Here is a 24,022-nt window from a genome sequence, read left to right as displayed (position 1 = left end):
TGAATCCTGAGGGAAATATTCCAGGTAGAACAAATGCTAAGGTTATTTTGGAAGAAAGGGGTGGATGGCAGGTTCAATGAATAACAAGAAGAGCCAGTGTGGCTGTTACATTAAGAAGTGGTAGGTATGATAGGTGGTTAGATTCTGGACATATTTTCAAAGTAGAATCAAGAAGATCTGCTACAAGAATACATTGGGTTATAAGAGAACACAATTCAAAGATAAGCAACAGAGTAGAAGTGGCAAGAATCCATAAATGTTAAGTTTGAAAGGCGTATTGGGTATCTAAGTGAAGATACATATCTGGAGTTTGGTGCTTTCAAAAGCTACTAATGAATTGAGAGATCTCCTTATTGTTCAATAAAAAAATAGAAGCATAGGAGTTAAATGTTTTCTTCATCTAGGGCAGGAGCCCACATTTGTTCACAGTATACTTTTGACCACTGAGCTATTTAGAAACCAAAAATTAAACCAGGCATTGCTTTAATGCTTGTCTTGCTAGATTATGTGGTAGGCACTCAACATAGGTCCAGCTAATAAAAAGGGATACTTGCAAGACAGCCTAGTATACTGGAGATTTTTTTTCCTTTTTCTTTTTAATATTTTTATTGATTTCAGAGAGGGAGAGGCAGAAAGAAACATCAATGAGAGAGAATCATTGATAGGCTGCCTCCCACACGCCCCCCACTGGGGATTAAGCCTGCAACCCAGGAATGTGCCCTAACTGGGAATCGAACCAGTGACCTCCTGGATCATAGGCCAACACTCAACCACTGAGCCACGCCAGCCCCCACCCCCCTTTTGATTTCAGAGAGATACATACATCAGTGTGAGAATCATCAATTGGCTGCATTTTGCACACCCCCTACTGGGGATGAAGCTCACAATCCAGGCATGTGCCCTGACCGGGAAACAAACCATGACCTCCTGGTTCATGGATCTATGGCTCAACCACTGAGTCACAACGGCCAGGCTGGAGAGCACCTGTTATTTTTATTTATTTTTAAATATTATATATTTATTTTAAAGAGAAAGAGGGAGGGAGGAGAGGGGTAGAGAGAGAGAGAGAGAGAGAGAGAGAAAGAGAGAGAGGGAGAGAGGGAGAGAAACATCATTGGTTGATTCCTGTATGTGCCCTGACAGGGGACTGAACCCACAACCTTGGTGTATGGGGATGATGCTCTAATCAACTGAGCTACTCGGCCAGGACTATTTTTAAATTTTAGCCCTAGCTGATTTGGCTCAGTGGATAGAGCATTGGCCTGCAGACTAAAGGGTCCCAGGTTCAATTACGGTCCAAGGGCACATGCCGGGGTTGCGGGCTCACCCCCCACGCCCCCATACTGGGCGTGCAGGAGGCAGACGATCAATGATTCTCTCTCATCATTGATGTTTCTATCTATCTCTCCCTCTACCTTCCTCGAGAGATAGAAACATCAATGATGAGAGAGAATCATTGATCGGCTGCCTCCTGCATGCCTACTACCAGGAATCGAGCCTGCAACTCTGGCATGTGCCCTGACCAGGAACTGAACCGTGACCTTGTGGTTTATAGGTGAATGCTCAACCACTGAAACACACCAGCCTAGCTAGAGAACACGTTTCATTTTTTTAGTTAATCCTCACCTGAGAGTACTTTTTTCCATTGCTTTTCAGAGAGAATAAAAAGGTTGGGGGGGAGGGGGATAGAGAGAGAAATATCTATGTGAGAGAGACACATCAACTGGTTGCCTCCCACACTAGTCCTGACTGGGAACAAACCCCGAAACCCAATCCTTTGGTGATCAGGCTAATGTTCTAACCACTGAGCTATGCCAGCCAGGGCTGGAGAGCCCCTTTTAAATAGCATTACTAAGATGGTAGGCTGATAGTATATTAGCACTCTAGTCCATTCAATGTAAGAGAGAAAAACACCTCTGGCTGGCTCAATCCTACATTTAACCATGTAACAAAAAGATCTAAATAACTCATTTAGAAATGGCGTATTTTTTTTTTTTTCCATTTTAAGCTGATTTTCAAAACAGTTCATGTGGTAGAAACCAAAGTTTTGGTTTGATATACTTAGTGTAATAAACAATTCCACATGTTCATAGAAATGAACCCCTATGAAATCTGATAAATTTTACAATGTCCTAACTATTCTCAGAGAACACGATGGCTTATTAAAATAACACTAACTTTCAATATGGATGATTTCACAATAAGGTTCAATGGCACAAATTTTACCAAGACTTATGAAGTCTGTACTTAAGGAATAAGAGTATAAATGACATTTAAAAATTCAAACTAACCTTTAATTTTAACCTTAGCTTTTTTTGCCTTCTTTTCAATTATTTCATCCTCTTGATCTACCTGTTCTATCTTGCGTTTTTTAGAACAGGTTGGCAGTGTGGAGTCACCAGAAGGATCATAAGTCTTCACTTCACTGAAAGAATCAAGGAATTTAAGAAAATCTCTACAAATATCTGTAACTAAAATAATCCTATAGAGGTTTAAAAGAAATGCTATTAGATAACACATAAGCATAAAATGCTGTTTCAGTTTAGTGGCTTTGGGCAGTTTATGAAAACTAAGTTTCCAAAAAGGTAGAGTGTTTTAATATTTTCCAGGAAGGTTAATCACACTTCAAGAGAAGTGGTAAGCTAAATGAAGTCTGAATCAAGTGACTACAGTGTATAAAAATATTTATCCCTGGCCAGTGAGGCAGTTAGAGCATCGTGGGTTTGATTCCCTGTTAAGGGCTATGTCCTGGGTTGCAGGTTCGATCCCTGGCCCTGGTCGGGGTGCATACAAGATGCATTCTCTCTCATATCCACATCTCCCCCCCCCGCCCATCACCTCCCTTCCACTTTCTCTAAAAATCAATGAAAAAAATATCCTCGGGTGAGGATCAACTAACAAACAAATAAATAAATAAATTTCAATCAGCATAGGGGAAAAAAATCTCTTTACACCAAATCATTATACCAGGAAAGTAAAAACTGAATCAATTTAGGTTTTACAATATAAAGTAATTCAATGAAAACCAAACCAAACCAAATGATCTCAATCAAGTTTAATACAGAAGGCTCATCTCAAGAGCCCCAAAAGTAGAGGAACAAGAGGGGGATATATCTATGCATAAATCCTTAAAACCCAACGATTGCTTTGGTTCTAACGTAGCAGAAAGAAAAAAAAATGGAAGGAGTGCTAAATTGTGACATAAATCTCATAATTAGTGTTTTAAGTGCATGTGTTTAAAGTTGTAAGCATAGAATATTAAAAATTTATACAAAACAAGCTAAAGAATCGTCTGTTTCTTGAGTTGTAGGCTAATGACTAACTTTTAGAGGTTAAAAATTAAAACCGTAATTTAAAAACAAAGATCTACATTTGTCAACTGAGAAATTTGGAAAATTTACAAACTATAAAAGAAAACATTAATGCCTAGCCAGTGTGGCCCAGTGGTTGAGTAGTAACCTGTGAACCAAGAGGTCACTGGTTCTATTCCTAGTACAGGGCACATGCCCAGATTGCAGGCTCGATCCCCAGTAGGGGGTGTGCAGGATGTTTCTCTCATTGATGTTTCTATCTCTCCATCCCTCTCCCTTCCTTTTTCTCTAAATTAAATAAACACATTAAAAAAAACCACACACACACACATTAATGTCCATACTGAATACATAAGGTTTCTTTCCAGAATAAAACCATTTTTCTGAATGTGTATATTTAAATACATATACTTATAACTGTGATATACTGTATATTGCTTTCCCCACCCATTTCTTATTAAAATTCTTAAAGAATTACAAGATTCCTAAAAGTAGAATTTATGGGTTAATGACTAGAAACATTTTTAAGGCTCTTGATGCATACTATCTAACTGCTTCTCAGAAAAGCTGTCCTGCATTCATTCTACTTCCATCATCACAACCCTGTCAGTATTAAGCATCACCTCAAATAATAACCAGAACACCTCTCCCCACACATATCTTTTATAAATTTTACGGTTAGGTGTGAATACTTAATCATGTGTCTTAGCCATTTTTATTTTTAGACTTTTCTTTTGTCTCTTTTTAAAAATATAGATGTTGTTTAACTCTGAATTTTCTTTTTGATAAATTGTATACTATACAGGAACTATGAATGCCAAATATTTACTATCAATATTTGGAAATGAGTAGGGTAAATATTAAAAAAGTCAAACAAATATACAATATGTACTTATTACAACAATATAAATGTGTGTATTTGATTAAAAAACAGGACTGAATATGAAAAACTATAAATGCAAAAAAAAGGGGGGATGGCATTGAGGTGCTTCAGTTAATAATAATAATAATAACAACAACAATAAAAACGTGCTGTCAACAATTAACATTTAAATAAACAGGAACTGTCCTCCATCTCCCCCACATGTACTCACCTTTTATGTTCATATTTTTCTGCTTTTGCTAATGCCTTTCCTGTCCCACTTATTTTCCTTATCTAAGAAAAGAAAAATTATTTTCTAAGATAAGATCTTATAGTATATACTCTAATACATCAATTCTTATTAAATATAAGGGAAATTGTCAAAAGTAGACACATAAAGAAAACTGAAATGTATCACAATACTGTTTAAAGAGGTCAATGGGGGAAAAAGGGGGACATATGTAATACTTTAACAATAAAGATTAAACAAAAACAAAACTGTTTAGCAGGTGAATTAAGTATATAACCTTCTCATAGTTGATTAACTTTTAACAGGTAACACTTCTGCAATAGGCAGGGTGTGTTTCTTACCCCTCTATCTTCAATGGCCCTCAACCTGGCCTCTAATTTGGCTCTGTTCTCAACTCCCATCGCAGAACTGGAATCTTCACCAAAAGCATCATACCGGATAGCCAAAACCGTTTTGGCTGCCAACATTCGAGAAATCTAAATAGAGAACTTGAAGTTAGAAATATTCATGCTAGGATTTTCTTTAAACCAGGAATTACAAAAGCATTTTGAATCATACAACTCAAGCCACCTATCTTATATTTAAATCTTTGCTGCAATATTAACCACCATCGTTTTGGTGGATAAAAAGATCTTTAGTAGTTGTGTCTAAAACCAGTTCAAACTATTCTGCTAATGCCCTCCTTTAGTTTCTACTCACTGATATTAATTCTACATGAGGACAACCAGAAAAAGTGCAGTCCCCTTTTCAAGCTAATTAACATTTTATTTTACCAAACTCTTTATTGCTAACACTTTGCTCTGAATGTTATAAAATTTTAGTTTCTTTTAAAATATTTGCCCTACAAAATAGACACATCACTGCACAGGGCTTTTCTTTTTATAATTCGCAAAGTTATAAAATTGATGCTAAGTTGGTTTCCTGCCACTGTGAACACTTTTGATGTACCCCTTACCAATGGGTGATTCCTATGAAAATAATGACACAGGAAATAAGATGGCTTTAATAGGACCAAAAGTACTTTCTTTAAACCTGTTCTTTCAGTATACAGAGTGCATTTTTAAAAAAATATATATTTTATTGATTTCTTACAGAGAGGAAGGAAGAGGGATAGAGAGTTAGAAACATCGATGAGAGAGAAACATTGATCAGCTGCCTCCTGCACACTCCCTATTGGGTATGTGCCTGCAACCAAGGTACATGCCCTTGACCGGAATTGAACCTGGGACCCTTGAGTCCCCAGGCCGACGCTCTATCCATTGAGCCAAACCAGTCAGGCCAGAGTGCATTTTTTAAATGTAAAGAATTCACCATTCTCTATTTAATGAGAATAGAAAGATTTATTGCATACTATAGAGTATGAGGAAAAATGAGTTGTTTGGAGAAAAAAAAGAGAAAGTCTACCTCAGGAAAACTCTAACTCACCTTTCCCTTGTGTTTGGGACTTGTCTGGCCTACGAGCGAAGCGTGATAAATGAGACCATACTTAGGGGTATCCCGTCTAGACTTTAGAGCTCTGAAGAGTGCTTTTTCTGCTCCAAGAATCTGAACTGTGGAAGCTGCATGTTTGGCCAAATTCAAAAGAGAACCTTCAAGAGAAAAGAAGTAGCTACAATCACTTTTTAATTATTTCAAAGTCCCATGCATTAAACACAGAACCTACAGTCTGGTATTACAGCCACCAGAATAATAATCTGATGTAATACGAAAATTTTCTAAGTCTAGAATTTCCTAAAAACCCTGATGCCTCAGCATTTGTGATTCTTCCATTAGCATCACAAGCAAAAGTATATGATGAATGCCTGTGACAAACTGAAGATTGAGCTTGTTCAATTTTTACATATTTGCCTGAGAAAGGGTTTTATTATTTTGCATTCCATTAGCATACCACAAGATCCTATACAATAAAAGCCTAATATGCTAAGTGTCTGGTCGTTCGTTCAATCAAAGCATAATATGCTAAGGCCCCTCAACTGCTCACTATGACTCACCACCAGGGGGGCAGCTGCTCCAACCTGTAGGTGAGCTTGGCTGCTGGGGTCCAGGTGATAGAAACTGAGCGAAATGGGCCGGACACACCCTGGAGTTCTCCCACAGTCCCTCCCGGGCCTTGATCGTGCCCCAGTGGGGTCCCTCGGCCTGGCCTGCACCCTCTAGCAATCTCAGCTGAGGGACCACCCCCCTGAGTGCATGATTTTTGTGCACCAGGCCTCTAGTATAAATATAAACATACGTATTTACAGACAACCCTCAATCTAGTCTCTGTTTTTTGAGATTTTGGATATCAAATATACTTCAGATATGAAAAAAACACACAACAATCCCATAAAAGTAAATGGAAACTTATTAGGACACCTTATAGAACCATGTGATAAACTCCAAACACTTTTATTTACCACTGGTTAAGATATGGATGAGGAGATATGCTTATAAGTACACAAATTGGGTATGAAAAGTTGCTGCTTTGTTAGATCTGCTAAAATTTAGATAAACCTATGAAATTTTGGGTGCAGACAACAAAACCATCCCAAATGATTCTATCCTTACAACTGAGGATATTTGATGACATATTTAACCAATGAAGTATCTATTCTAGTTTAAACACTTTGCTGTAGGTGACATATTAAGATCTGTGATGGATCATTACATCTCCAATAATATAAAATAATGAACCAACACCTTACTATATTTAAAAGTATTCATTTACATAGTTTTTGAAGCACCCATCTTTACGATACCACCATATACACATGAGTTTTATTATAAGTTCCTTATTTAAAATGTTTTTGCATGTCAAATATATTAAAATATACAACAGCATATTCAATTGTGAAACACATTCTTGATCAAGGCTTATATAGTCTGACATTTCCGTCAACAATAGACCACATATATGACAGCAGTGTAGGAGGCTACACAATCTAGGTCTGTGTAAGTGCACTCTATGATGTTCGTACAATGTTGAAATGGCCTAACAATGACCAGTTTCTCAGACTGTATTCCTTTCATACAGTAGGGCAGGACTGTAGCATCATCACCTGCTGTGATTTCTCAAAAGTATTCAAATTTTGATCCAATCAGTTTTCAAATTTTCTTTCTATAATCCTTACCTGAGAACATGCTTAGGAGGAGGGAGGGAGAGAATGATAAACATCAATTGATTGCCTTCTGAATGTGCCCCAACCAGGGATTCAACCCGATACCCAGGTATATACCCTGACAGGGAGTCTTACTGGGAGCCCTTCATTATACAGGACTATTGATGTTCAACCAATTGAGCCAGGGTGGCCGGTAATTTTATTTTCCAATTAAAGTTGACCTTCAGTGTTATTTTGTATTACTTTCAGATGTACAACAATCACATACATTACACAAATAGTTAGACAATCATATACTTTACAAAATGTTCACCAGATATTTAAGTACCAACCTGGCACCATACATAGTTATAGTATTACTGACTACATTCCCTATGCTCTTTTACTTTCTTGGGACTATCTTGTAACTACCAATTTGTACCTCTTAATTCTTTCATCTTTTTCACCCAGCTTACGAGCCCCCCGCTGGTAACCATAGTTGATGACTTTTTATTATAAAATGTTAACTGATTGCATCCTCCTGTATTCATCTGATTATTCTAATTAACAGCAAAACTTCTGACAATGGACAAGTGTCTCAGAAGAGGTAGTGACTAAAGATGCCTTCATTATCCCAAAGGAAATCAGGCATACAAGTAAAAATCATCATCGAACACTGGTCCTTAGCCCTCATCCACATATTACCTAGCTCTATTTATTATTTAATTTCTTTAATAACTGTAGTTTAAAGATAAAAAAAAAACCCTTGCTAGAAAAATACTCAATACCCATATTACAAATTACATTAAAATCATCACCTGCATGAGCAATGAGCCGTGCTCCAACTAATTCTCCAACCATGACTGTGACATTGGGTGCAATGGCCATCATTCGATTTTGTAGGTATTCATAGAGCTGTGTTCTATATTCTGAGATTTCAATCACCTAGTATAAGGACCAAAATGATTAACTCATAAATGATTAAGAGTACAATTTAAAATTTACATGTCTAAAACCTCAGAGTCTTATATCTATCATAGAACTAGTCATTGCATACCTGTTTCCTATAAAAGGGCTGCTGTGAAGATTTTTATTACATAACTTATGTAAACAACTTAATAAACTGAAAATGCTAGCCAAGCTCTAGCTGGTTTGGCTCAGTGGATAGAGCGTCGGTCTGCGGACTGAAGTGTCCCGGATTCGATTCTGGTCAAGGGCACATGCCCAATTTGCGGGCTCCATCCCCAGTAGAGGGCATGCAGGAGGTAGCTGATCAATGATTCTCTCTTATCATTGATGTTTCTATCTCTCCCCTCTCCCTTCCTCTCTGAAATTCAATAATAATAACATATATATGTAAACTGTTAGCCAATTATTACTGTTATTTTTAAAAACCTCCAAGGATTAGATATTTGTGTCACCCTCTGATTCTTGTACAGCTATTTCCAAAGGAAAGGGGGGAAAAATCACTACAGGCTATAGACATAAAAGTTAAAGTAACTCAAGCTATCCTTCTCTGCCTTCTTAATGAATTAATAATCATTATTCTGACAATGCAAAAACACAAATAAATTAGTACTTAAAAAAAAAAATCCTCGCCCTAACCGGTTTGCTCAGTGGATAGAGCGTTGGCCTGCGGACTGAAAGGTCCCAGGTTCGATTCCAGTCAAGAGCATGTACCTTGGTTTCGGGCACATCCCCAGTAGGGGGTGTGCAGGAAGCAGCTGATCCATGTTTCTCTCTCATCGATGTTTCTAACTCTCCCTCTCTCTTCCTCTCTGTAAAAAATCAATAAAATATATATTAAAAAAAAAAAAATCCTCACCTGGGGACATGTGTTCATTGATTTTTTAGAGAAGGGAAGGGAAAGCAAGAGGGAAACACCCATGTGAGAGAGAAACATCAATCGGTTGCCCTCAGCACACATCCGAGACTGCAGCTGGAAATCGAACCCGCAACCTTTCAGTGTATGGGACAACACTCCAACCAACTGAGCCATAATGGCCAGGACAGCACTCTTAATTTCATTTTAGTATATATTTCCCCCTTCAAGTATATAAATCAAGATGGTATCAGATGAGGTAGTGACTGAACACCCTCATATTTATTTATCAGGTGAACAATAAGTTTAAAAATCATCATTGCCATCAGAAAATTATTACAGTGCTGGTATCACCACAACTAGTTTCTCTATGTGCAGTTTACCTGAGTGCAGAGATGCAGAATGTTGCAAATATCTTCTTCTGAAACCTCTGTTCCCATAGATATCTCTGCAGCTGCTTTCACTTCTGCTTCAACTTCCTCTGGCAGTAATTCAGAAAGTTGGGCCGAAGCATAATTCTTTCTATCACCTATGGAATGTTTGCAGGGGATGAGGGAGAATCACTTTTGAATAAATTATACAAAAACCACCAAACAGTCCAAAAAAGGGTAGAGATAAGCCAATGCAAAAGGTGCCTAAACAAAAACAAAAAGCAAACACATTTGGCCTAGTAATTTTCTTTATGTAAAGGTTTAATTTTAGAGAGTAAAATCTCTCCCCATCACCTCCCTCAAGAAACAAATAAATAAAAGAAATAAGAAAACAAGAAAAACCCACCACCAACACAAAGCCCAAAATATCCCCTTCAATAGAACTAACATTGTGACAGACAATCTGTAGTTAAGGTTATATAGAAGCTAGGGCCATAAATTCTTGGGACAATATATTGAGCCAAGTAACTCATTTATTAATATTCAGCATCTTCGCCGAAACCGGTTTGGCTCAGTGGATAGAGCGTCGGCCTGCGGACTGAAGGGTCCCGGGTTCGATTCCGGTCAAGGGCATGTACCTGGGTTGCGGGCACATCCCCAGTAGGAGATGGGCAGGAGGCAGCTGATCGATGTTTCTTGCTCATTGATGTTTCTAACTCTCTATCTCTCTCCCTTCCTCTCTGTAAAAAATCAATAAAATACATTTTTAAAAAATTCAGCATCTTCTACTAATATTACTATATTATTGATATAATTGATATAGACTATAACACTAAAAACACAGATAGCAATATCATGTTTAATATTAATTATGGATATCACCAGTCTATAGTTGCCCCTATTAATGGCAAATTCATTATGAGACATATTCACCAGAAGAAGCTTTTAAAGAAAAATTAGAGACCCACGTTGTTGCACAGGCCTTAAAAATAAAAGTTAAGCCCTAACCGGTTTGGCTCAGTGGATGGAGCATTGGCCTGCGGACTCAAGGGTCCCAGGTTCGATTCCGGTCAAGGGCATGCACCTTGGTTGCGGGCACATCCCCAGTAGGGGGTGTGCAGGAGGCAGCTGATCGATGTTTCTCTCTCATCGATGTTTCTAGCTCTCTATCCCTCTCCCTTCCTCTCTGTAAAAAAATCAGTAAAATATATTAAATTTGTTTTTGAAATCTAACAGATATTAATATGGCTACACGCCTAAAACATAATTTTAGTTGTAAAAAACTCTGGGAAGATTGTTAAGAAAAAAAATTGTAACTCATCTTTTTCAATGCCTTAAAGCATAAAGTTAACTCACCAACTTTCTGCAAACACTTGCAGTATGTCAAATTATCCGAAATAATTTTTCCTAATTCAGGGAAATGCCAGCCATACCATTCTCTACACCGCATAATGTAGTTGTTTAGTTCTTTATCCAAATCATCCAACAAGGCTGCAGCAGATTAAAATAAAAAACAAAAGGAAATAGGAATTTAAAAGGATTTTAAAAATTGTGCTAAATACACATAAAATTTATCACTTAACCATTTTCAAATGTACATTTCAGTGGCATCAAGTACATTCACAATGTTGTGCAACCACTAGAGAACTCTTTCACCATCCCAAACTAAATCTCTGTACCTATTAATGAACTCTCCACCCTCACCTTCCCCCAGGCCCTGGTAATCTGTTCTATTGTCTCTATGTATTTGCCTATTCTAGGAACCACACAAGGTTTTTTTTTGTGTGGCTTATTTCACTTAGCATGTTTTCAAAATTCATCTCTGTTGTAGATAGCATGTACTAGAACTTCATTCCTTTTTAAGGATGCTTATTTCATGGTGTGTATATACCATTATGTTTGTTAACATAACATAACAGATGTGTTAACGGGCATATGGTTTATTCCTATCTTTTGGCTATTGTAAATAATGCTGTATAAACAGGGGTGTATAAGTATCTGTTTGAGTACCTGCTTTAAATTCTTTTGGGTATATACCCAGAAATGCAATTGCTGTTTAAAGGACTTTTTAAAATTGAAAAATTAAAACTGGTATTTCAAAAAATCACTTAATATGGAATGACCTATTATAAAACCAAGTGAAAATAGCAAAACATAGCACAATACAGTTCCCATATAGTTTTAGCATTTTTCATGGAAAACAAATGAATTGGTTTACACTAATAACGTCATTCACATATTTCCAACTAGTCTAAATTATGGGTAGTTTTTCCTTTTTCTATTCTGCATTTTCCAATTTTTAAAAAATATATTGTTATTGATTTCAGAGAGGAAGGGAGAGGGCGAGTGAGGCGGAAACATCAATGATGAGAGAGAATCATTGATAGGTTGCCTCCTGCACGCCCTCCACTGGGGATCGAGCCCACAACCCTGGCATGTGCCCTTGACCAGAATCGAACCCGGGACCCTTCAGTCCACAGGCCGATGCTCTATCCACTGAGCCAAACCAGCTGGGGCTCCAATTTCTTATTAAGAGTTTTAGTTATGCCCTGGCCAGTGGGACTTAGTTGGTTGAGTGTCCGCCCCAGCACCAAGAGGTCACTGGTTTGATTCCCAGTCAGGGCACATGCCCAGGTTGTGAGCTCAATACCTGATCGGGATACATGTGGGAAGCAGCCAATCAATGTTTTTTTCTCTCCTCTCCCCTCTAAAATCAATTTTAAAAAAAAACATATTTAAAAGAAAAATTTCCAGTTACTCTTTCTCAACAGAATTATAAAAGGTACAGTTTTAATAGTAGGAAAAAAACCCATGCAGAACAGAGTAGACCTCACATTTACTATACTTACAAATTGCCTGGACAATCATTGTGTCCACTTTATCAGCACTAAATTTCAATCTATACCGGGACAAGCTGGGGAGAAGGAAGATAAATTATTAAGATAGCATCTATAAAAAGCATTTAATTAACATCTTAAAAACTTGTAAAATCCAAATCCCTCCCTCAGACCTAGTTTTAGTTTTACTTTTTCTAAATGGGAAAATCAGTTCCAAGACCAGAAAATACACATTTAAGAAGAAAATAATACATCTGTCCTGCTATAACCTATAGTTCTGTAACATTCATTTACGAATGACAACTAGAATAATGCTGTACAGTACAGGTCATATTGATTCAGATTATTTTTACAGCACTTTCTTAAAAATATATTTTATTGATTTTTTTACAGACAGGAAGGGAGCGGGATAGAGAATTTGAAACATCAATGAGAGAAAAACATCGATCAGCTGCCTCCTGCACACGCCCTACTGGGGATGTGCCTGCAACCAAGGTACATGCCCTTGACCGGAAGGAATTGAACCTGGGACTCTTCAGTCTGCAGCCCAACGCTCTATCCACTGAGCCAAACCAGTTAGGGCTTTTAATAGCATATTAATGTCTTATACCAGCAGGCAAGGGGAAAAAATGCAGCATGGTAACACTTGAAAACAGAAAGCTATGGAGGAATAATCCTATATAATAAAAGCGTAGTATCCAAATTGTCCCCGACCGGCAGTCCTACTGGGGGGAGGGGGAGTGTGGCCAGGGGAAGGGAGAGAAGCCGCTAGGGACCCTACCAGTGCACAAATTTCATGCACTGGGCCTCTAGTACTGTATATAAAGATTTCTTAATCTTGGCACTATTAACCTCATAGGCCCGATAGTCTTTGTGGTAGGGGAGCTATTCTGTTCATTGTAGGATGTTTAGCAATATCCCTGGACTCTACCCATTATATAGTATTACTATCTTTAACAATCCTCACCTGAGGAGTGAGGATATTTTCCCCACTGATTCTTCAGAGAGTGGAAGGGAGGGGAGAAGGGAGGAAGGGAGAAAGAGAAACATTGATGTGAGACACACCAACTGTTCGCCCCTCCTGTCTCCCCGCCGGAGATTGAACATGCAACCCAGGTACATGCTCTTGACTAGGAATCAAACGCAAGACCCTCTGGTGCGCAGACTGATGCTCTAACTATTGTGCAAACCCCACCTCCACCCCCGGCCATGGCTACCTATTATATATTAATAGCAGACCCCATCTGAAGTTGTAACAACCAAGTATGTCTCTACACATTGCCCAATGTCCTCTAAGGCAGTGATTGCCAACAGGTGGTCCGCAGACCAGAGGTCTGAAAAGGTTGGCGACCACTGCTCTAAGGGATATGTGATTGAGAACCATTGTTGCACACAGTGCCAATTTAATGACAAGCTTGACTCGACCCAGTGTAGCTATGTGTTCTCTCCTAGAATTGTTTATTACCAAGTTCTTTCTGACTTTTGTGCATTTTACTTATCTCTATAAGTCAGCAGAGCTTTAACCCTCCATCAATCTATGCTCAATATTTTTTGTTCAAAGGTACAGACTTTTGTGTACTATATTATTCTTTTAGTATAAATTTAATGTCAGTTTTACTGTTAATATTTTCAGGGCTATTGTTTTTGACAGTGCTCTGTTCACAAGGTTGCCTAAGTTTTGAGTAGTCTACCCTTAATCTTATTTTTCTTCACAAACCCTGTTATTTTAATGCAACTTTACAGAATGCCTAGCTTTTCAGGAACACATTACTGCAGCATAGCACAAATTCCTGTTCTAATGGACTCTAGTTAAATATGATAGGTCACCGGCATGGCTCAGTGGTTGAACATCGACCTATGAACCAGGAGGTTATGGGTTGATTCCCGGTCAGGGCACATGCCCGGATTGCTGGCTCGATCCCCCGTGTGCGGTGTGCAGGAGGCAGCTGATCAATGATTGTCTCTCACCGATGTTCCTATCTCTCTATCCGTCTCCTCTACAATAATATAAAAAAACAAAACAAAAAAAACCCCAAAAAGCAGAGTAAAACAAGCAACAGAGATTAACACACAAAAAAGAAAGAGACCATAGCAGATGAGAAAAGTTTGGGAGATGGTAAATAGATGGAGGAGTAGCATATGATTCAGCAGAGATAAGAAGTGTGTGTGTGTGTGTGTGGGGGGGGGGTGAGTCCAAGAGTTGTGGAATCCAACACCAGAGAGGTAAAGGCCTACGGTGAGGTTTAGAGTTCAGGCAATAAAGCCAGAATGTCTGGGTTCAAATCAAGATACCAGCCAGTACTGACTTTGGGATCTACTATTGATTATTATGAGAATCGTAGAATGTGCTTAGAACAGTACCATATAATTGTTTATTAAGTAAAAGCCAACTTTGTTTTCCAGTAAATCTCACCTGTGGGCCAACCCAAGACACATAGCTGCCATTTCACGTGGCTCTACCCCAGGTATTAATCCATCCATCTGTGAACGAATTCCTCTCATAAGTTCATTAACAACAGGACTATGGATGCAACTGAGATTCAGCTTTTCCTATAAAAACGAGAAACATTTGTATTAAATAAATAAATAAAAATTATAAAAAGTTAAATACAGTTTAACCTACTTCTGTGTTTTATTGGTGTGAGGAATCTTTTACTACCTTACTTATTATTATTTATCTTCTTTTAAAAATTATAAGAGCAATTAAAAAATTATAAAGGTAACATACACAGATTTTAATCAATAGCGCTCTAGGATAAGTAAATAAAAAACAAAAATTTGAGCCTTAAGCCCTTTTCCTACAGATAAATGTTAGCATCCCTTAAGTACTGCCAAATACACACATACATGTGCTAACCAACACCAGCATTTTGGGCCATACCACCCTGAACTTGTCTGATCTCCAAATATATACATGTTAATATGTATACACACATACAAAAACCTTCACAATACAGTTTAAGTATTTACACACCCCTTAAAACAGGATAATAAATTTTGTTTTCCATACCTTCATTTTGTCATATTAAGTGTATTTGCTAACTCGGTCATACAAATCTACAGCTCTAGTCCATCAAATACAAACATACAAAATTGTATATACTGCATCATGTTTAAGAAACAAATACTTAGAATGCATATGAGTAATATTCAGTGTAATTTTTTAAATGGAGAAACTGAAAAGAAAAAACTAAGTTACCCATAATCCCACCATTAAGCAATTTGCCGTTCTGCGTGTCTGTTTACATACTTACGCTAAAAGTTAGTGTTTTTAAAAATATTTATATTAAATGAATTTGTATTGATTTCAGAGAGGGAGAGATAGAAACATTAATGACTAGAGAGAATCACTGCTAGGCTGCCTTCTGCACACCCCCTAACTAGGAATTGAGCCTGCAATCCGGGCAAGTGCCCTCGACTGAAATCGACCCCAGGACCCTTCTGTCCGCAGCCAATGCTCTATCCACAGAGCCAAACCAGCTAGAGCTAACAGTTAATGTTTTTAACAGAAAAAAATAAACTAAGAATGAAGGTAGAGACTGACACCATCACAGCAAACTTCATGACCTGATCATATTAGAAATAACCTATTTACACAAACCTCTTAAATTCATAATCCTGGCTTTAAAAACACTCAAATTTCTAACTTTCCTACCTAGAAGATCTACAACATAAAATAATTCCAAAGATCAAACTATCACAACTGGCTCTCAAACAGTTCTGCTTTCCATTTTTGGGAGCCTACTTTTTCAGTCTTTCCTTCCACTCTCACTTTATGTTTAACTGCTAGCAACTCTACCCCCTACTAAAGTTTTCTAACAAACATGTACACTAAAAAAGCAATGTCAAGACTCCATTAACGTTGGGGGGGTGGGGGGGGGGGCGACGACGGACGTGCCTAAACTAAAATATGGCAGAATATACACAAATGGTTAACAGACAATCTCTAGGTGGCAGGATTAAAGCTATTTTTTTAAAAAAATCTTTTTTGGTGTATTTGAATTTCCTACAATGAACATACATGCTTAGCTCTGATAATCATATTGAAATCAATGATGTAGCCTAGGGAAAAAAGATAAAGTATGAGAACTTATGACGAACAACTCATTACAAAGGTCGAGCTTTAAAGTCAAGATGCTGTGTGGTGAGTTCTGATTAGAAGCACGACAGAAAACCGTAACTTTACCTTTATGACCCCTCCTAGTTTAGCATCAGCTACAGCCAGGGGTTCATGAGCTTCTTTTACTATTTTCTTCAAAACTTTTTTCAGTTGCTTGTTGATTTTGCCCTCCATCAGAGCTGTGAATGCTTTTCAGGAAAAAGAAAAACAAAAGAGTTAATGCTCAAATTTTTAACTGTAAGAGCTTAAGATCTTATTTAAATTTAAAAAATAAAACAAAATATACACTCCCTTTCAAAAGGGCTAAATTTAACATGATTTCTACAATTAAATGATAAACATGTTTTACAAGTTACACATTTCACAACATCATCTGATCTTGCTGCCCTCATTTCTGCTCCAGAACCAGGAGTTAAACGGAAGGTTCTGCTGCTATGTAAGCATATGGAAGTGGGGCCTAACCTTTGCTAATTCACAATCCACAGGTTTCATCAGGCTTATAAACCTCCAACGATGGAAAAGTTATTACAAAGGCAGCCTGTTCAATTTTGGGACAGCTTTCATTTTGGTTAAGCTTTAAATCTGTTACTTTTATAACTCTCACCTTCCTTAGACCTACACTTAGATTGTCTACACCCACATGAACTAACACCTCTTTTGATATTTGTCTGAGTTTTAGTTGAATTTAAAGTATGCCTTGGTGGGAAGGAAGTTTGTTATAATTTCTAAGGCCAAGCAAGCATTTAGTCATCCAGATACTTGCTCTTTCCTCCTGACAATATCTCCATTCATTTGAATTACACATCAATTTCATTTGTTACCTGGGAATATTAAAGGTGAAGACAAAAACATTTGGCTACCACACAGCTCTCTACACCCTAAAAAGCTAAGATTCAACCTATTTTGGGGGGATCTAACCTTTTACATTTTGTACAATATTGAATCCTTAATAATTTACCTTTCTAATAAGAGTTGAATTCTTTCCTTACATAATTAAAAATTTCTAGGGGGGGCAGACTAGAAAGGGTCAATGGGGAAAAGTTAGGGGAAATATACTTTAAAACTCTCTACTCTAGATCTATTCTAACATTTACATTGATCTCCCCCTTTATAAAAAAGTTCATTAATTACTGTTCATATGCACTTTAAAAAGATGACATATAGCCCTAACCAGTTTGGCTCAGTGGATAGAGCATCGGCCTGCGGACTCAAGGGTCCCAGGTTCGATTCTGGTCAAGGGCATGTACCTTGGTTGCGGGCACCTCCCCAGTAGGGGGTGTGCAGGAGGCAGCAGATCGATGTTTCTCTTTCATCGATGTTTCTAACTCTCTATCCCTCTCCCTTCCTCTATGTAAAAAATCAATAAAATATATTTAAAAAATAAATAAAAAGATGACATATAGATGGTGACAGGGAAAGGGGCTGCTGAGTCTTCCCTCTACTTATCTTCTCCACTGGCCACTGTTTAGTATCTCCTAGTAGTTCTCACTTTGCCCAAATGTAGGTTGGCCCATATTTTACTGTGACTATTTGGAAGACTTATCTTATATCTTAAAAATTTGACCAAGTGTAAAAATAAACCTTTTCACGCAAAAGTCATATCTGAACGTCTGGGACCAATATAAATTGACATTACAACTCATCAGATGCTTTCTTACAATATGGAGTGTTAACGCATAGTCTGACATCTGCAACCACTGAATTTTCGTTGTCACATCAAAACTGCCTTGTAACAGGCAGTGGGAAGTTTAATTCTCAGGAAGAACTCTGTTCTTAGTAATAAGGCAATGTTAAAATTTCTGGTAAAACAGATGGGAAAAGGCATTGTAGAGGTTTCTGTGACCAGATTCCTGATAGAGCTTTCTACTTTCATTCATTTACCCCAAAATATTTATGTGCTAGAATCTAGGGGTTTGAGAGCAAACAACAGTCTCTGCCTTCATGGAACTTAGATTAAGGGGAGGGTCAGAGGGTTCTCGCCTCGTATGGAATTTTCACTATATATCTTACAATATTTTAAGAAATACCAAAAACCTGGTAGGGAAATGTGCTTCTTCTGAAGCCTCAGTTTTATCATCTGAAAAATAGTGGTATTACCTACTTCACAGGTTTGTTTCAAGATTTTGGAACGATGAATACAAAATCTGACAAACTCTATGTGATCAATATATTAGCTATAGTAAAAACTTGCTTCATGTTTGGGTAGAGGTTGGACCTATCCATTTAATAGTTTATTTAATAAGGATTGGTCAGAAATGTCCCAAAAAGATTAAAGAGGTTATATACAAAATAAGTTCAAGAGAGGCCACTCAGAATCAGGGATTGCAGCTCTTTACAACTCTACTATGTGACTAATGCATCCGAGTGCATTTACTCATATTTAATTTTAAAGCTATAATGTACAGAACTGTATTTAAAAAATTCCCCAGGAAAAAATTATAATAGTTGTGCTTTATGGCGCTATAAGGCTTTTATTACCAATTTAGCAGCCCTAGAACCATTTTTAAAAATTAAAAAATTGGTCTTCCTTCAGCTCACCCCTCTGCCAAGATTAGGATGGCCCATCAATAATCCAGCATATTTGCCCTAACCGGTTTGGCTCAGTGGATGGAGCGTCGGCCTGCGGACTGAAGGGTCCCAGGTTCAATTCTGGTCAAGGGCATGTACCTTGGTTGCAGGCACATCCCCAGTAGGGGGTGTGCAGGAGGCAGCTGATCGATGTTTCTCTCTCATCGATGTTTCTCTCTATCCCCTCTCCCTTCCTCTCTGTAAAAAATCAATAAAATATATTTAAAAAAAAATCCAGCATATTTATTTAGTTGGATTCCTAAGTTTCACAAGAGAACTATATCCTTCTCCTGTGGCTGATGAAACAAATTATTTGGGTCTATCAAATTCATTAAGGCACATCCTTACTTATGGCCCTTCATTTTCAAATTATACTTCAAGTAGGTGGCTGATTTGATATAGAATGTAAGCAACTGAAAAATTTATGATTAGGGTTTTATATCTGGTCTTGTGTCCCCTCATATTAAAAAAACAACGTATAAAACCAATTGCTTACTGAAGCCACGTCAAGTTAATAAACCCTATTAACATATGTCTGTTGTCCTATCAGAACGACTAATTGAAGGATGAGCCATCCATTCTTCTAAAGCATAAAAAATCATGCCTCCTTAAGTAACAGCTCTTATGCCTCTCTGTAGTTTCATAATAAACAAACACAAACCTAAAGGTATTAGTTTTCCTAAAACTTTCAATAATGTTGTGCTTTTTCAAACTAAAAATGTTATCCTTGGAGAGCTGTTTTATTATTTCAACTGGGAATGCTGGCTATTCTCAACGTTACCATTGTAGCAGAATGATCAGAGCTGTGTGCTTGACCACATTACCTTGGTCCCTTGTAGAACAGCTTTTACTGAATTGTGCTTTAGCATTATGCTGTTGGTTTCCACAGGGAGATCAATTTAACCACTTCTCAGCTCTCATCACATGGGGGGAAACCAGCCCTATGGTGAAAAAAGCTAACTCAATGTTGTCTCAGTGGTAGTGACGAATTTGTTAGATCACTTAAATTCAGTTCTGAAAAGAATGCATCATTGACAACATTGAATAAGGTTAACTCAGGCAACTGAAGCAAACAATTTTTTAATAAGGATAACAAATTGCCAAGATTAAAAACAAAAAAAAGCTAGCCTTGACTTTACCTGCTAATGCTTCTGCTGTATCCTGAAATTTCTCAAAATGTTTTAGCTTAACTCTAGAAGAAAGAAAAAAATGTCATGCAGGCACACTGATTTCTGTAAAAGCCACATATTCAGGAAAGGGTGTCGGACTGTTTCCAAAGCATGCACTGATAAAAGAAACGTTCCTGCCAAAGGGTACCAGGGTGCAAAGTTAGATATTCTTCACAAAATGACCGGTTCCTCTAAATGTTAGGCTAGTAATGTTTGGACTATTATAGAGAAGGTTGTAGGCTTTGAAGGAATCAACAGCAAAGAGGTTGGCTACCACATCTAAACCACAGGAAAGATGCTAAAGCTTCAACATCACCTCTGTTGCTTAAAGCTAGACTCAGATGCCTAAGAAAAGGCATGCGAGTCCGTCTTAGGCCAGGAATCTTATGACACTAATTTGTCATTCCAGTATAAATACCATTAAACAACAGCTTATTGTCAGACCCGATTCCTGTCAACCTTATTTTAATTTTACTCCCTTCTTTCTCCCACACTTATGTGCAGAGTAACATCATTTCATATGGAAATAAATATATTTAATCCATTGCTGTCTCAGTGGTAGTGACGAATATTTGAGTGAGATCACTTAGATTCAGTTCCAACAAGAATACATCATTGACAACAATGAATCAAGTTAACCCAGCCAATTAAAGCATATATCCCTTTAAAAAGAGAAAATTAGCCCTAGCCAGTTTGGCTCAGTGGACAGAGCATCAGTCTGGGGACAGAAGGGTCCCAGGTTCAATTCCGGTCAAGGGCATATGCCCGGGTTGTGGGCTCAATCCCCAGTAGGGGGCATGCAGGAGGCTGCCAATAAATGATTCTCATCATTGATGTTTCTATCTCTCTCCTCCTCGCCCTTCCTCTCTGAAATCAATAAAAATATATTTTAGGGAGGGAGGATTTTAGGGAGGGAGGAGGGAGAAATAGAGAGAGAGAGAGAGAGAGAGAGAGAGAGAGAATATGAATGGGAATGAATCAGTCTTCTATTGTGTCTAAAATATTATCTTAAGCAAGCTTTTCTTACCTGGTCAGAAACACCCTGTTGGCCCCTTAAATACACACCCAACAATACAAAGATTTACAGAAAAAGTAGTAATTTCATCTGTCCCACCTCACTCACCCCTATTTGCACCCTTCTGCAGTGGCGTTTGCTCATACCTCTCTGTATTTGCATAAATGCATATATAGATGCACAAGAACATGGCAAAAATGGGATCACATTATACAAAATTTGAAGTATGGTTTTCTCAGTATATCATGGGCCACTCTCTAGATTTGTAAGAGATCTATAGATATACAAAAACTTATTCAACAATTACAGTACCAATGAGCATTATTTCAAATTTTGGGTTTTTGCCACTACAAATGCTAGAACTATGTATTTGTTTCTCTATTTCAGCGGTTTTCAACCTGTGGGTCGTGACCCCTTTGGCGGTCGAACAACCCTTTCACAAGGGTTGCCTAAGACCATCCTGCATCTCAGATATTTACATTATGATTCATAACAGTAGCAACATTACAGTTATGAAGTAGCAACGAAAATAATTTTATGGTTGGGTCACAACATGAGGAACTGTATTTAAAGGGTTAGAAGGTTGAGAACCACTGAACTATTTAGTATGACATTTCTTTGGGTTCAACACTCTTTATCTTTAGCAAGGTTTAATAGTTTTTTTCTATTCTTGTGAGTTTTTATTAGCACTAGCAGGTGAATTATGAAACGACATAACCGAAATCCACATGTATCAAGATATTAGTCAGGTCCTTCCTAGGACCACATCCACTAAATGGGTTATTTCAAAAGGTGATTCACAGATGGTGGAAGCCATCATGACTACCTCGAGGAAAAGCCAGCTCTCTTTACCACTCATTCCTTAAGCTGGCATCAACATTACTCTCTATTTTCTACTCCAGAGACCTTGGGGAACTCAGGTATACCTTTTCAGGATGTCCTACCTAGTTATTACTCCAGTGGGAGCTAGGAAGTAGAAGTCATAAAGAATGAATAAACTTCAAATTAAGTTAAAAAAAAACACTGGAATAACACTAACTTAGAGAAACTAAAAGTTAAATCCATGCTTTTTGACAAATATTACTTTTAACAGAAATTTATACTTAATTCACAATCAGTTCATGCTTTGAAAGAACTTACGAAAAAGTACTTTTGTGTTGCTGCCCAATCTAGTCTGAAACTAATAAAAACTAGTAGAGATAGCTTATGCTCCAAATAAGGAAATCTAATAATTAGGCTCATACCAGTATCATTCCTGAAATACATTTTAAAAGTTATGAATATAACAATTATGTGAACGGAGGGGAGGGGTATGTAAAAAGAACCCCTACAAATGTGAAATGCTACATTCTTATTTTCAAGGTGACTTACATTTTATTTGCTTTCTCTGGAGTTTCAAATTCTTTCCACAAACTATCAACCTCTTGAAGTTTCTTCTCATTCAAAACCTGTAATAAATATTTAAATAATTCTTAAAAATAGCACAGCTTAGCTAGCCCTAGCCAGTTGCTCAGTTGTTAGAGCGTCTCCCTCAGACTGAAGGGTCCCGAGTTAGATTCCAGTAAAGGGCACATACCACCCCCACCCCCAATATCAATCACTGCTTCTGTCTCTCTCCCTCCCTTCCACACTCTAAAAATCATTACTCTCTATTTTCTACTCCAGAGACCTTGGGGAACTCAGGTATACCTTTTCAGGATGTCCTACCTAGTTATTACTCCAGTGGGAGCTAGGAAGTAGAAGTCATAAAGAATGAATAAACTTCAAATTAAGTTAAAAAAAAACACTGGAATAACACTAACTTAGAGAAACTAAAAGTTAAATCCATGCTTTTTGACAAATATTACTTTTAACAGAAATTTATACTTAATTCACAATCAGTTCATGCTTTGAAAGAACTTACGAAAAAGTACTTTTGTGTTGCTGCCCAATCTAGTCTGAAACTAATAAAAACTAGTAGAGATAGCTTATGCTCCAAATAAGGAAATCTAATAATTAGGCTCATACCAGTATCATTCCTGAAATACATTTTAAAAGTTATGAATATAACAATTATGTGAACGGAGGGGAGGGGTATGTAAAAAGAACCCCTACAAATGTGAAATGCTACATTCTTATTTTCAAGGTGACTTACATTTTATTTGCTTTCTCTGGAGTTTCAAATTCTTTCCACAAACTATCAACCTCTTGAAGTTTCTTCTCATTCAAAACCTGTAATAAATATTTAAATAATTCTTAAAAATAGCACAGCTTAGCTAGCCCTAGCCAGTTGCTCAGTTGTTAGAGCGTCGCCCTCAGACTGAAGGGTCCCGAGTTAGATTCCAGTAAAGGGCACATACCACCCCCACCCCCAATATCAATCACTGCTTCTGTCTCTCTCCCTCCCTTCCACACTCTCTAAAAATCAATGGAAAAAATATCCTTGGGTGAGGATTAACGATAGATAAATAAATAAAAGCACAGCTTAGGCACCCACATACACCTACACACTTCAAGTACAACTGCACATGTAAAATGAGGATGGTGTAAGTTACTTTTTTCCTCTGAAATAATGAACCAGTTTTCTTACCCAGTATAAAATTTTCAAATTAGTAGCTCAAGTAGCACATTTAATAACTGG

The 24,022-nt window shown here is 37.5% G+C and overlaps 1 protein-coding gene across 6 annotated transcripts in view; it reads right to left on the bottom strand.

Annotated features, from left to right (window-relative positions):
- The window catches only part of NOP58 (NOP58 ribonucleoprotein), a 27,800-nt gene that overhangs the window by 1,858 nt on the left and 1,920 nt on the right, over positions 1-24,022 (bottom strand). For 2 of the 6 annotated variants that reach the window (XM_005858235.2, XM_014528853.1), the window contains exons 2-13: positions 23,537-23,613; positions 20,358-20,410; positions 16,717-16,838; positions 14,944-15,080; positions 12,543-12,607; positions 11,050-11,184; positions 9,706-9,851; positions 8,319-8,445; positions 5,849-6,012; positions 4,765-4,899; positions 4,406-4,467; positions 2,292-2,425 (exon numbers count right to left, since the gene is read on the bottom strand). In XM_005858235.2, coding sequence (XP_005858297.1) covers positions 2,292-2,425; positions 4,406-4,467; positions 4,765-4,899; positions 5,849-6,012; positions 8,319-8,445; positions 9,706-9,851; positions 11,050-11,184; positions 12,543-12,607; positions 14,944-15,080; positions 16,717-16,838; positions 20,358-20,410; positions 23,537-23,613 — 1,357 coding nt within the window. Of the gene's footprint in view, positions 1-2,291; positions 2,426-4,405; positions 4,468-4,764; positions 4,900-5,848; positions 6,013-8,318; positions 8,446-9,705; positions 9,852-11,049; positions 11,185-12,542; positions 12,608-14,943; positions 15,081-16,716; positions 16,839-18,288; positions 18,311-20,042; positions 20,160-20,357; positions 20,411-22,773; positions 22,864-23,536; positions 23,614-24,022 lie in introns of those variants that run through there. The other 4 variants (XM_005858237.2, XM_014528858.1, XM_014528863.1 and 1 more) reach the window with 4 other exon arrangements.

This window comes from Myotis brandtii, unplaced genomic scaffold (assembly GCF_000412655.1).
Source record: "Myotis brandtii unplaced genomic scaffold, ASM41265v1 scaffold1162, whole genome shotgun sequence".
Classification (NCBI taxonomy): domain Eukaryota; kingdom Metazoa; phylum Chordata; class Mammalia; order Chiroptera; family Vespertilionidae; genus Myotis; species Myotis brandtii.
This window is presented reverse-complemented; position numbering and strand designations above follow the sequence as displayed.